This window comes from Watersipora subatra, unplaced genomic scaffold, assembly GCF_963576615.1.
Source record: "Watersipora subatra unplaced genomic scaffold, tzWatSuba1.1 SCAFFOLD_80, whole genome shotgun sequence".
NCBI lineage: Eukaryota > Metazoa > Bryozoa > Gymnolaemata > Cheilostomatida > Watersiporidae > Watersipora > Watersipora subatra.
In genome coordinates this window covers 285,945-301,051 of record NW_027045388.1, presented here as the reverse complement: position 1 = coordinate 301,051, position 15,107 = coordinate 285,945, and the positions used below count along the sequence as shown (strand labels likewise).

General features: G+C 41.4%; 1 protein-coding gene across 1 annotated transcript in view; it reads right to left on the bottom strand.

Annotated features, from left to right (window-relative positions):
- Window positions 1-15,107, bottom strand: part of LOC137410410 (leucine-rich repeat protein lrrA-like) — a 166,571-nt gene that overhangs the window by 76,188 nt on the left and 75,276 nt on the right. Inside the window, exon 10 of the mRNA XM_068095830.1 lies at window positions 13,453-13,593. Within this exon, the coding sequence (XP_067951931.1) occupies window positions 13,453-13,593 (141 nt within the window). The remainder of the gene's footprint in view (window positions 1-13,452; window positions 13,594-15,107) is intronic.

The following is a 15,107-nucleotide window of genomic DNA, read 5'->3' as shown; positions in this document are numbered from 1 at the left end:
TCAACTAGATCGATCAATGAGACTAATGCCCTAATCTACAGTACAGCAACCGTCATCTTGGAGAAGATGGGTTGAGCCACTGCCAAAAAAGCTCCAAACCATTCCATCCTGGCAGCTGAGGCTACAAAATAAGATCAAGAACTTGCGGAAAAATGTTAGTAGGCTCAGTGAGAGATCTAACAAGTTTGGAGCATCCAAAAAGGGAAGCCACAATAGAAGCTCTAGAATCTGCCAAACAGCAGCTAGTATCACTCTCGGCACGACTGAACCGCTACACCAAAGAACGAGATAACAAGAGAATTAACAAACTGTTTGTCAATAATCCATCTAGAGTGTATTCCCATTTCAAAGGTGAACTGCAGGGGCCAATGTCAGAGCCTCCCCGATCTAGCATTTCAAAGTTCTGGAAGGAAATCTGGAAGGAAGAGACTACTCATAACATCACTGCAAATTGGTTGAATAAGCTTAAAGAGAGCCATCAACACACTGTGGCTCAGCAAGGACTCACCATCAGCGAAGTGGACATCAAGTGCAGAGTGCAGTGTATGAAGAACTTGGTTGCACCTGGCCATGACATGATTCAAGCCTTCTGGTTAAAGAAATTGACATCACTTCACACCATAATGGCTAAGCAGATGAAATGCATAATAGAACAAGGTGACCATCCAGAATGGCTGACCAAAGGACGAACTGTACTTCTGATAAAAGATCCAAAGAAGGGGCCAATTCCCAATAACTATCAACCAATAACGTACTTGCTCACCACCTGGAACTTGCTCTCAGGAATAGTTGCAGACAAACTGGAAGAGCACATGAGTCACTGTTGGACCAGTGCTCAGAATGAAATTGGGCGCAACACCCGAGGAGCTAAACATCAGTTACTGGTAGATCGGACGGTCTGTCAAGATCTCAGGAGAAAGCAAATCAATCTTGCCATGGCTTGGATTGACTACAAAAAGGCCTATGACTCAATTCCCCATAGTTTGATGCTTGAGTGCCCCAGTATGTACAATGTTCACCCTGCTCTTGTGGCATTCATCAAGATGTTAATGACCAAATGGAAGACAGAACTGGAGGCAAATGGCAAAAAGCTGGCGAGTGTAAAGTTTAAGCGAGGCATCTATCAATGTGACTTTTTATTACCACTGCTTTTCTGCATATGCCTATACCCTCTAAGCAAAATGCTGGAGGAGATTCAATATGGGTACCATTTTAGAAGTGGCACCAAGATAAACCACCTCTTCTACATGGATGACATCAAGCTATACGCTAACAAAGAAAGGGACATTGATTCGCTAATACTCCTCACACAGGTATACAGCAAGGACATCGGAATGACCTTCGTAATTGAGAAAGGTTAAATGCTAATTTTAAAAAAAAAGACCATTCTATGCTCACAGATGGCCTAAGAATGCCAAATGGTACCATCAAAGATGGTACTCAGAAGAGGAAGGGACTCAAAAGTGTACAGCAGATGGTGAAAGAGGATGAGCGAAGCATCAAAGCGTATGCAGCCTCGATGGCCACTTCAGATAAGTTGCTAGCTGAATTTCAATCGGCTGCTCTTACAACGGACCTACGCCCTGATGATGAGGAAATTGACTGGCATACGAAACCTCGTCATGGTGCTTACCACCAACAAATATCTAAGGTTGGCGATCTTCACCAGAAATATATGTGGCATAACAAAGGAAACCTAACGGCTAATACATAGTCGCTAATCATGGTAGCCCAGGAGCAAGTGCTCCCAACGAGGCAACGCCAAACAAAAATCTATCACACTTGAGACGAGCCTAGATGCAGACTGTGCAAAGATGCACCTGAGACCATCCAACTTATCATCAGTGGATGCAAACAGCTAGCAAGAAATGCATACACTGAGCGGCATAATCATGTCGCAGGTGTTGTGTATAGAGGTCTATGTGACAAGTATGGCCTTAATAAACCACATCATTGGTGGGAAGCTCCTGGTAGGTGCATGAAAATGACCGCAACTAAGATTCTCTGGGACTTCTAAATCCGGACTGACAAGCATGTCCTAGCAAACCAACTAGATATAGTGGTGGTGGACAAGGAGAACAAGAGGGCTACTATAATATATATAGCAGTACCTAATAACTACCATATAGCCAGCAAAGAAAAATAAAAGGTAGAGAAGTATCTCCCAGTTGGAGAAGGTATTGAAAAATGCTGGAATGTAAGAACAACTGTAATCCCAGTAGTCATTGTTGCACTGGGCGCAATAACACTGGCGAATAAATTGTGGCTTGCCTAAATACCAACAGCAAACTACCCAGGTGAGTTGCATAAAAGTGCGCTATTGGGAAAAGCTAAGATCTTGAGGCGAGTGCTACATGTACAACTCCCAGGTATCTGGTAAGAGACCCGAGTTAGAGCAGAAATTACCACCAATACGGGTTAACCGAGGTGAGGAAACATTTTTTGTATATATGTGAATATATATACCTATACATGTATACATACATACATGTATATATACATATATGTATATACATGTATATAGATATATACATATATATACATATATATACATATATATGTATACATACATATATGTATATATATAAATTGATAAAAAAATTGAAATAAAAAATCGATTCCTCACCCCGGTTAACCCGTATGGGTGGTAGTTTCTGCTCTATCTCGGGTCTTCTACCAGAGACCTGGGAGTTTGAGCACTCGCCTTTAGATCTTAGCTGTTCCCAATAGCGCAATTTTCTGCAACTCACCTGAGTTGATTGCTGTTGGTATTTGGGCAAGCCACATTTTATTCGCCAGTGTTATTGTGCCCAGTGCCCCAATGACTACTGGGATTACTGTTGTTCTTATAACCCAGCGTTTTTCAATCTCTTCTCAAAGAGGGAGATATTTCTCTACCTTTTCTTTTTCTTTGCTGTCTATATTGTAGTCATTTGGTACTGCTATATCTATTATAGTAGCTCTCTTGTTCTCCTTGTCCACCACCACTATACCTGGTTGGTTTGCTAGGAAATGCTTGTCAGTTTGGATGTAGAAGTCCCAGAGGATATTAGCGCGATCATTTTCATTTACCTTACCAGGGGTTTCCCACCAGTGTTGTGGTTTATTAAGGCCATACTCGTCACATAGACTTCTATACACAACACCCGCGACAAGATTATGCCGCTCAGTGTATGCCTTTCCTGCTAGTTGCTTGCATCCACTGATGATGTGTTGCATGGTCTCAGGTGCATCTTTGCACAGTCTGCATCTAGAATCGTTTCTAGTGTGATAGATTTTTATTTGGAGTTGCCTTGTTGGGAGCATTTGCTCCTGGGCTGCCAGGATGAGTGACTCTGTATTGTCCGTTAGGTTTCCTTTGTTCAGCCACATATATGTCTGGTGAAGATCGCCAACATTAGATATATATATATATATATATCTAAGGTTGGCATATATGTAAATATATATATACATATAAATATATATATACATATATGTATGTATATATACATGATGGTGCACTCTTCAGGTGACTTGTGTTGATTCAACACAAGTCACCTGAAGAATCCAGTTTATTGCGACTAACATTTAACTCTATCAGATGGGTTGGTGAATCAAATCTGTAAGAAAAAGGTAACCACAAATTTGCTAGAATTATTCAATCAGGCAAGAGTAATTCATGTCAGTAATAATTTTTACCTTTTCACTACCAAACTCATCAGGTTCTCAATTTTTTAGCAAATTGGGCAGTTGCCAAGTTCCTAATTCAGCGATGATTCCAGAAGGCTACTGAATTGTGCCTATAGCAGGTGGTAGATTTCCAAATTAACGTGCTTTGGGAAGTAAAAAAACATCTCTGTAAATTGATATATTTCATTATTTTTATTTTTTTTACAGAATGAACATCGAGGTTTAGAAAACAGATAAAAATCGATGTAGGTTGTCATTTGAAGTTTGCACTCCTCTCAGCTTAGTATAGGATTATCACACTAGTGGACCATATAAAAATGTGCAAAAGATAAGAAAAAAGAGAAAAGCTGTAAATACAAACCGATAAGACGTCTTACTTTTTACCTAATAACTGTACAGTCACTGCTACTGTACAGTAATTAGGTGAAATTATTACGCCTAGCTTTTTTTTGTTAAGGGCTAAGTTTGTGAGTCTAGGAAGAGCTTCGAATGGATCAGACATATTGAATGTATTTGACAGTTTTATAAAAATAAAAAATGTAAAATCCCTATAGCGTTAAAGCAATTGGAAAGTTTTATTGCTGTTATAGGAACATCTACTGTTTGACAGCATCAACTACAGCAACTCATCAAAACAAAATGAGTCAATTTGCAAATAACAACAAAAATAAAAAAACTGGTTTAACACAGTTTTATTACATTATCTTTGTGTCAACGTTAGTAAAGATTGTAAAATATTGTAAAAATTCAATATGGAGCTGAAAGGTTAATCTGCTCTAGTTATCTAGTTACATAGATAATATTGATGTTAGTGCTTGGAAATGTTAGTGTTAAGCAGCCATAGCAAAATAGCAGCCATTTGAAAGAACTTCCTACTTTTAATAATATTTTATATCGTGATCAAGTCACATGAACGTTCAGTTTGTAGTGACTATCAATATTCAATTTATAGTGAGTTTGGTTTTAGGAGTTGTCTCGAGAACATAAATGGCTTTGTAATTATTCTATAGATTTATGTGACTTTTTTCTAAATATCACGTGTCTTTAAAAAAAAAGTTGGAGTGGTTTACAAACAGTTGTCAAAGACTTGTGTTAAACTTCAGTGCATCCTGATTATTGTAATAGCTTGAAAAACTAATCTAATATTTATAAAATAAATCATAGTTTTGAGGTATGATAACAGCAAAATAACTTTTTTGAGAGTCTATTGTGTGTAGAGGACTCTTGAAAAAAAAACTATGGAAATACAAAAAAATTAGGAATGACTCTTTACTAAGGCACATCAATGTAGCAATAAGAGCTTACTACAGAATTACCTGCATCTGACCGAAATATTCAGTGTTCTTCAATCTAATTATTACAAAGTTTGTACTACTGTTAGCCAATGAAACCAGACAACCTGTCTACAAGATTATTTGGTTGCCAATTCAATTGAGAGGGTTAAGACAGTAGAGGTCATTGTAGTTATCTGACTAAGTGAAGATGCCAGGCATGCCATCATTAGTGACAAAACAATTTTCCTTGGAAAATTAGGAGGCAGTGGTCTGAGAGGACGTAAAGCCATTAGTACGCACCGACAGACACAGACACCTGCCCCAAAACAAGGCGCAAGTAATCAAGGTAGTAGTGGTGCCAGCTCAAAAGGAGATGGCACTGCACTGTCGTATCACCAAATGGAACTATTGTCTATTGGGAATGATTGAAGGTTACCTAACAGACGTCTTGGGCCTGAGGGCCAAGTCATGGCCAGATGCCTGAACACTATGGGACCACTGCTGGCTCACAATTCCGGTACCACTATTGGCACGTATACCAGGGTGGACACTCTGCCAGACGAGGAGAAAGATCTTTTATTGTGGACAGCTGGTTCAACTTCAACCAATGGAGTACCAACTCACATTTAGGAGTTTTTCTGAGCAGCTAGACCAAATTGCGTAAAAGCAGGCCAAGTAACAAGGCTTACTGCACTGCTGAACCATTATGGCTCTATGTTTTGCACAGGCAACCAGGACGTAGGAAAAACCTCCGATGTAGAGCACTCAATGTCTCTGAAGGAAAGGATTCGACGACGACGACTCATAGACGACGGCCAAAGAAAGAGGCAGAAGCCAACCAGAAGGTAGAGAATCCTCTAGAGAAAAGCCTTGTCAAGCCAGCGTAGCATGGAGCTCCACCATGGTGTTGGTAAAACAGAAGGATTAGAAGTGGTGTACCTATATCGATTACCAGCGACTAAACACAGTTACTTAGGAAGACTGGTACCCTCTTTTCAGGATCGACAAAAGTCCGAACACCCTGTCAGGCAGCCAATATTTCAGCTCGCTCGATCTGGTCAGCAGGTTTTGGCTAGTATCGCTGGAAGCAGACGCAATAGAAAAATTGGCTTTCTACCAGGTCTGGTCTATGAAAATGGAAAGTTATGCCTTTGACCTCTGAGCTGACCTCTGCTCCGGCAACCTTCCAGAGGCATATGGAAGGTGCTCTGCACAGCAACCAGTGGAAAACAATGTTGTTGTATATGAATGAAATTATAATCAATGCGCCAGTCTTGTTTCTCACCTCCATTACCCTGAGGAAGTATTATAGATACTCTATGAAACCAGACTGAAACTGAAACCTTCTAAATGTGAGCTGTTGCAATCCCAAGTGCGCTACCTGGGCCACACCCTCCGCCAGGATAGGGTCTCCACAGATCTAGCAAAGGTGCAGGAAGTCACCAAATAGTCCAAGCTGTAAGGAATTGCGGAACTCTAGGTATTTTTTGGGATCATGGGATATTACCGACAGTATATCCTGGAGTTCGTCATAATAGCCCACTCCCTGCTACGTTTGATGGCAGAGATAGAAATGTTGAGATAGACGAATGAGGAACAGACCAGTTTTGACCAGCTGAAAAACAGCATCAGTTCCGCACCATTTCTAAGCTATCTATACCCCCGGAATAGTATATTCTAGACACAGTCGCAAGTTAAAACAAGGTGAAAACTGTGCAATACCAGATGCAAAATGGCTTCGAGAAACTGGTCATTTTTTAAAGTAAGATTATAACCCCATCAGAGCGCAATTATTGCATCACCCGATAAGAACTGCTAGAACGGTCATCAAGGCCGTCAAACATTTTCGGGACTACATGTATGGCCAGGAATTCCTCCTCTGAACCGACCACGACTCCCTTTGCCGGCTATGACGAATGAAAGAATTCTCAAACCAAGTAGCCCGATGGCTCGAGATCTTGGGGGAGGTCTGTACATGCTTGAACACAGGTCATGTCTAAAGAACGGCAATGCAGGTGGCCTAAGTAGGCAAACCTGTGAGGATTGCAAGCAGTGTTCAGGCATCGAGCAGAGGGACAGATGCCCATAAATAAAGGACTCGTCCAAAAAGCGGGGCCACTAGCCAAGTGGGTACCGACCGGTTGACTGAAGAGGCTTCCTGCCCTTGACAAGGCGGGATCGAACCTGGGCAATACATGTACCTCATACGCCGGAACGCCAATTGGTAGTTCAAATGGGCACTGACCGCGGTTTTGCAGGGTTGCCTGCCCCCCACACTGAATCTAAGACACAAGGAAGCCCAGCCCAGGGGTTGCGACATCAGGTAGTACCAAGGCGTCCTGCCACCGGGTGAAGTAGTCGGTGAGAAACAGCCCCCACTTGTTCCCCTTGGCGTGACAGAAAATGGCCCAACCAGATCCATGACAACCTTCTGCCAGGGTCGTCCTGTGTAAACCCTCCTTTTTCTTCCGGACGCCTTCATCCCTCTATGCTTTGCGGCCTGGCACACATCGCAACTCTTGATGAGCCGTCTGACTGTGGACGTCAGTCTGGGCCAGTACAACGTCAGTTGGAGGCGACCTATCGCCCTTCGCACCCTAGAGTGAGCCAGGGCGTGTGTTTGCCAAACCGTGGTTTTCCGCATGGCCAGGGGCAGATGGCGCACCATCCGGCGTGGCCCTGCAGGGCCTGCGTGCTTCCAGCACGCCATCCTGTCGTATGCGCAGAGAGCCCCGCATGTGATGCAAGATGTCCAGCTCTTTGCTCCCGACCTCCATGTGTTCTGCTGGACCCTCCTCTCCTGTAGCGATGGCACAGTACATGATGGCAACTGATTCTTGTCCAATAGCCTGTGTCCTTAGCAGTTCGCTTTTTGGTCCTGTCCCTCCTGGCAGGCCTGATAGCCCTTCGGGAGAACCTCTGGCACCCAGGTTCAATCTCGCCACTGTTGGGACGGGGGTCCTGTGCGGGTTGCCGGCCGGCGCCCCGGGGTATGTGACATTGCCCAGGGTCGATCCCAATCTATCGAGTGCGGAAGTCCCTTCCAGGTAACAGGTTGGTACCCACGTGGCTAACGGCCCTTGTTCCCTTGCCAGCTCCTTCCGTGAAGGCCCCCATCCCTCTGTTCAATGCTTGCGCGTTGCCAGCAGTCGTTGCAGGCTTGCCTGCTCAATTCATCTGCCTTCCCGTGGTGACTCCATGACTGGAGCTCCAGGATGTAGCGGAACTCTACCTTGATCTCAAGCCACTGGCCTACTTGGTTTGAGGATTCCTTCCTCCTGCATAGCCACCGGAGTGACGCAAGGTCCGTCCGTAGGAGGAAATTCTGGCCATACAGATTTGGCCGAAAGTGCTTGACCGCCTTCACTACCACCAGTAGCTCCCGTCGAGTGACGCAGTAATTGTGTTCCAAGGAAGTTAGGGTATTGCTGTAGTAGGCGATGACTCTAGCAGCTTTCCTGCACTTGAGACAGCACGGCCCCTACTCCACATCTGCTGGCATCCATGACCAGGATGTACTGTCTCAAAGGATCCAGATAGCCCAAGATCAGGGCGGTGCTGATGCTCTCCTTCAGCGTATTGAAAGCGGCTTGTTCTCCCTCCGCCCATTTCCATTGCTCTCCTTTCGCAGTCAGTCGGTGCAAGGGGTGTGCTAAAGTGGCAAACTCCGGGAAATATTGTCAGTAGTAGCTGACTGTCTTGAGGAATCCTTGGAGTTCCGTCACTCCTCGCGGACTCGGCCATTTTGCTACTGCCTCCACCTTGTCAGGGTCTGTAGAGACACTGTCTTGGCTTACTATGTGAACCAGGTAGCGGACCTGGGGTTGCAATAGCTCACACTTGGAGGGCTTCAGCTTTAGTCCGGCCTTATTGAGTCTCTGGAAGACCTCCAGCCTATTTAGATGCGTATCGATATCCGAGACGATGACGATTATATCATCCAGATATTGCAGCAGCGTTCTCCAGTGGGGGCTGTGTAGAACGCATTCCATGAGTCTTTGGAAGGTGGCCAGGGCGAACATCAGTCCGAAAATCAACACTTTCCGTTTCCACAGTCTGGACCGTGTCAAAAAAGCCGACTTCTCCTGTGTCTCTGCATACAGGGGTACCTGCTAAAATTTGCTTACCAGGTCGACCGTGCTGAATTAGCGACTGCCGGACCGGGTGTCCAGGCTGTCGTCAATCCTGGGTAGCGTGTGGGCATCTTGCTCTGTGATGATGTTGAGACGGCAGGAGTCAATGTAGAACCACCCCTTCCCGTCCTTCTACCAGACCAACACCACGGGGGAGCTCCAAGCCCCTCTAACTAGCTCGATGAGTCCTCATTTGAACAGATCCTTGACCTGCTTCTTGGCCTCTTCCTCTTTATCCGGTCCTAGTCTGTGAAGGGGTTGTCGGATTGGCTGAGTGCCCTCCTTCAGTGAAATAGAATGTTCCACCTCCGAATTCCTTCCCATTTCATCATCACCCATACTAAACACAGTGGCATACCGACGCAGCAAGGTTGCCAACCTTAGCGTTTGTCCCTGCCCTCACAGTTGGGCTGAGCTGCCTGGAACAATTCTTCAAGGTGACCCGACACTCCATTGATTCAAGTCAGACCACCGTCACGCCGTCACACCGAGATCGTCTTCTTCAACTTGTGGGGTCTCTCTTGAGGGTTGGTCCTATACGGCTCTTGGCAATCAGTCCAAGACCTGCTTATTGATCAGATTTGTGGTGCATCCTGTATATAAAACACACTTGATGGGCTGCCCTCCCACTCTTCCTGGGAGGCAACAGCTGGTGAAGTGAGGTCGGCTGAGGTAATCATTCTTGGCCCGTACAACATCAGAAAGTGTGGGCATATGTATGGCCAACAGATGTCGCTGCAGGGCAGGGTCCCTTAATGAGCTGCAGAAAGTCTCTATAGCCATACTATTTTGACATCAATTCGTCAGTTCCCCGTACGCAATGCGTACCAAACTCTCGACCTTCATAGCATGCTCCTGAAGTGTCGTCCTTTATTTTCGCCTAAGGGCATTGAGCTGGCTTAGCACCTGCTTGGTGGATAGCCCGAATCTTTCCTAGAAGACATTTAAATTGGCCTCCTGGTCATTGTCCCGCTCGCAGTCCTCAGCCTTTTTTGCCAAGTGCTGCTCAGACGTGCAATAGGGTCGCTCTTTCCATCCGCTGGTTGGTGTTGGATACATTCGTAAAGCAAGTAATGAAGTACTCCATATCTCCCTTTTCAGTGAACTGGGGAATTCTAAAGCGTGGTGCTGGCTCCTGAGCCTTGGCATCAGTAGTACCCGCTCTAGTGCCTCGACTAGTCGGTCGGGTCCCGGGTCAGCATTTCTTGCTCTCTTATTTGCCATGTCTGGCTTTCAATAGGTTTCTGCTCTCTTTCCAGAGCAGTGACTTTACTGTGTCCATGGCTGTTGGCTCCTTTCCAGATTTGTTCCTGTAGGAAACTCCTCCGGTAGGCGCTCGCTGCCTCCTCAGGCAAGTCCTGTCGGAACCTTTAGTAGGTTTCTGCTCCCGGAGCAGTACATCCACTAGGTCCAATACTGAAGGGCTTTCTGCAGCTCTCACTGTGTTTCTTCCTGTTGTCAGGAAGTTCCTCCAGTAGGAGCAGTGTCGCCGTTTTTCAGGCGGCCCAGTTCATCCAAAATCCAGTAATCCTCCCAGTGTCCAGTGATCCCGATGCGAGTTCTGTGGTGGAGTTCTTGGGATCGTCAGCAATTCCACTGCTGCCACCAGTGTAAAGGTTTTTGCGCGACCTTTATTTTCTTCCAGTAGTACAAGACTCGGTGCATGAGTTTATACATATATTTCTGCTTAATTCATAAGTTTTACAAGAATAATCAAGTAACAGGCAGTGAACAGGCCCAGAACCGCTCTGCTCTTCTACACAAATGTTCGAGCTTTTATAGCTAGTAAGCTCCGCCTCCGTTCTACTTGGCTGGATCTCCCACGGCTCGGCTCAAATTTGACTCGGCACAGCTCTGGTTTGGCTTGGCTGAACTCTGACCTCATTATTCTGCTTGACTGAGCACAGCCCGGCTCTGTTTACCTCAGCCTAAGCTCTGTTCTCAGTGGACCACATTCCACAACACATTAACATATTCCAACAGTGTAGTTAGTTGCATATATATATATATATATATATATATATATATATATATATACATATATATACATATATATATATATATATACATATGTATATATGTATGTATATATATACATATAAATATCAATATTTATATATTTATATATATATATATATAGTAACTAAAAGCAGGTGAAAAAACATATAAAAAGAGAACTCTACACTAAAAACTTGAAAAATAATTAGTGAAGTATCAAATATTTGAAAAATTGTTAAGAAGAAGGTAAACTTTTATTCATTGCGCTACAAATTTGTTTTGCGTGATGCCCTCATCAGACACGGTTGTACTAAAACGAAAAGCTTTACCGAATTTGCCGAAAAAACTAGAAATGTGTTTCCTGTATTAATCATGTGATTTAGTGTAAAGTCTAATCAAGAAGATAACTCCTAGCGTGTCTGCAACTAGAAGTCAATTCATTTCTTTTATTCACTGTGCTTAAGTGTAGTTTGCATATTATGTAGTATTATTTTAGTAAACATAGTTTGCAGCTTTTTGTTTGTATATGGTTGTGCTTGGACTAATATTTTCCATGTTATGTTGTATGTTGAGTTGCTGTTTTTCAACTTACAAACTTGCTTGCTCAGTTCTGTGTGGGGTTGTTTGTTTTTGTGTTAAACGAGGCTTTAGCAAAGTGTTGACCAAAGTCCTATGTAGATTTCTATGTGGTTGTTTGTATGGTTGTTTACTGTTGCTTGGTATATCACATTTTTGGCTCCGCATTTTACTTCCAAAGAGCAATTGTTCTTTTGTCTGCAGTTGCAAATTTTCTTGTTGTCTTTTCTTTGTTGTGTAATGGTTTTAGTGAGGTTTTTTTTGATCCCATCAATGATTGTCTTTAGGTTTGGCATTACTGAGTAGCTCTGTTTCAAGGTTTGTCTTTTAAACATTGCTTAAAGTGGGTGTTTCTTTAGAAAGCTTGTCGTAACTATGCTGAAGAATTGTTGTCCGATAATGGTTGCAAAATGGGTGCTGAAGGGGGGGTTGTACCATGTGATTTTTTGTCTGTTACATTTTTGGATGTGTTCATGTTACTGTCATTTTGTAGTTTGCTGTTGTTTCCACTCTTGTGGAATGCTTCTTGGTATGGTTGCACTGTGCTGTTAAATTGTTGTTCATTTGATGAAAGTGCGTTTAATCGTTTGTTTATATTGTCGGGTAAGCTTTTCAAAATGGAATGTGAATGGTTGCTTTGTTCGTGCACATATAGTATTGTGGTACCTGGTTTTTGGAAAGGCTTGAAGCTACCATCTTGTAGATTTAAAGTTACATCAAGAAAGTTTACTGACCGTTTGTTTGCCTCAATAGTAATTTTTAAGTTGTTTTTATTAAGTATGTTGCATATTAGTCTTTTTCTTCTCTCTATAGCTTGTGGAGTACCCTTGTAAACCGCAAGTCCGTCACCTCTGTATTGTCCAATACTGCAAGTCAACTCATTGGGTATTTGAGTCAGTAAGTTAGACCCTACTAATGCACAAGTCTCCGCTTTGTCATAGCTAGTCCCATAGTCCTATAATACCCGTAGTCCTGTCAAACAATTTATTAGAGTCCTTCTTTGACCAAGACGTGTCGTTGTGAAATACAAGCAATTTTTTTGCACGTAGTATCATTGTCTTTTCGTCTTCTGTGATTTCTGTTATGTTGCTTGCAAAAACTAAAGTTTTTTTCAATAGTGCCTCTGTTCTTGAAGGGTAAAATTCACAAACGTCAAAAGTAATAAATGCTTGCAGTTGTTTTTCTTTTATTTCTCTAAACCAATTCAGTACATCACCCATACCTTTTGTTATCTACTTACTTTTTGTAATCACCACTGAACTAATTGATATTAGCGTTTAAACAACCTCTAAGCAGAGCAAAGAATTTATATGTCACTAGTTGGAACGCAAACATTTTGCATGAGAGAGACACTTTTAGCTAGTTTAACACGTGTGTGTTAAGTACAGAGTATAGCCGTGGAATAGTTCTGCAGATAATATTTCAATTACTCAAACTAATAATTAGCTGTTAACATACCAAGTCAAAAATAAATTAATCTATAATAAGTCTATCACTAAGTAAAGCCAAACTGTGTGCAGAAGTCTGGTTTGCTATCAACATTTTTGTACCCCGACACAGTCACGCTGAAGAAAATGTTAAAAGAAGTAAAAAACTGTTATGAATTTTTATGCAATATCAAAGTTGAAAAATTCACAACCATTTTTATTTTATATTTAATAGCCCTTGAAGTTAATAAATTAATTTGGAATTATAAAATAAAATTTTGATGTAGTCACACGATGCATCCAAATATAAACAAGTTTCTATCAGACTGAAACTGTTCTAACGCATTGCACAAGGATTATCTTTAGACTAACCTGAATGGAAGTACTGTCAGCTCACAAGACGTCATGTCCAGCTTCTCTAGCGACACCAGTGTGTCAATGCCAGCCAAAATCTCAAAATTCAGTTTACTGCCACTGACATCCAAATCTTTCAGAGTTGTTAGTGAAGCAAATCTGTGGTATACATGAAAAAAAATGATACTGCAGCTTGTACTGGAAGGCAAGACTCTAAAAATGCTACAAAATTTGTATTTGAATGATCAATTCAGCTTTGGTTTGTTCCCGTTTCAGTTTCTGCCAGCATTATCATCATTGTTTGTATGTCGCAATCGTTTGTGTGTGTTTATATGTGACTTTTGACAGATTTTTATATTTGTGCATCCTAAAAATTGGCAAAATTTTGTTTGATAACCATATGACTATACGTGACCTGTGCTTCCAATTAATTTAGTTTCAAAAATTCAATTTTTATGTTGAATAAGAATAAATTTTGCTGCAAACTACCAATCGTGTGAATTAATGCTAGGAAGTTTATCTAACACTATTATACATTTATAAAATTTGAACTGCATTGAAGTTTATTATATTGAAGAATAATATTCCCTGCTAAAACTGTAACGTATAATAAGATCTTCATAGGCTATCTGCAAACAGAAAATGTCAGCTTGTAGAAAAATTTGTTTCTCAACTTTCCACAGCACATTTATTTAGGTCTCTATGAAAAATTGGAGATAAAACATTGCTGTTTTCTGACAGCAATCTCATATTTAAATTGTGCTTCTAAGTAGCTCAATAATTTGGGTGCATTGCAGCCATGTGCAGCCAGTCGCGAAAAAGGTTAAAATATTTTTTCTTCTAATTTTGTTACCAGTAGTCACTGGACAAAAAAGTTTTTCTATTTTGCTGAAGACTTGTAGAAATGTTCTTTAAAACATGTAAAAACATTAAAAATAATTTATACGGTGTTTAAACAACATTGCTATGCAAAAATATTAGAGAAGTTATATTTAAAAAAAATAATGTATTCAGTTTAAGGGATTCGAGTTCGCTTTACTGACTATAAATAATTTGAAATGTTACACTAGTATACATTCTACTTTATAGAGACAAAACTAACTATTTTACATTGGTGTGATTACATCCCATAAGATACTTTGTACAAAAGAGACTACAATGCCTGAAAATGACCGAAAGAGTAGTAAACACTAAAGTATAATTGTAAGACAAACATAAAAACAGGAAAATACTACTAAATTCATACAAATAGAATTAGATGCTTGAATTAAACAAAATAACATCGGGTCTAGCTAACCACTTGGCAGCAGTGCATTATAAAGCAGTTGATTATTTACTAGCAATAGAGTATTATTATTGAAGTCACCAGTAATTTCTGAAATACCAAGAAATAGGAAAAAATATATGAGTACAAAATCATTTTCAAAAATGTAGAACATTAGGGGCTTATCGAAAATTAAATAAAATTCATTGAAAATTGTTTTCATCGACAGCTTCAAACGCCTGTTCGCTACAGAAGCAAATGCTATATATATAGATTGACATCAGGAAAAGACATTACTGAATCCATACAAGTAGAATTAGATGCTTGAATAAAATGAAATAATGTCTAGCTAGCCACTTGGCAGCAGTTGATATTAGTATTAAAAAGCAGTTGATATTTTACTAGCAAT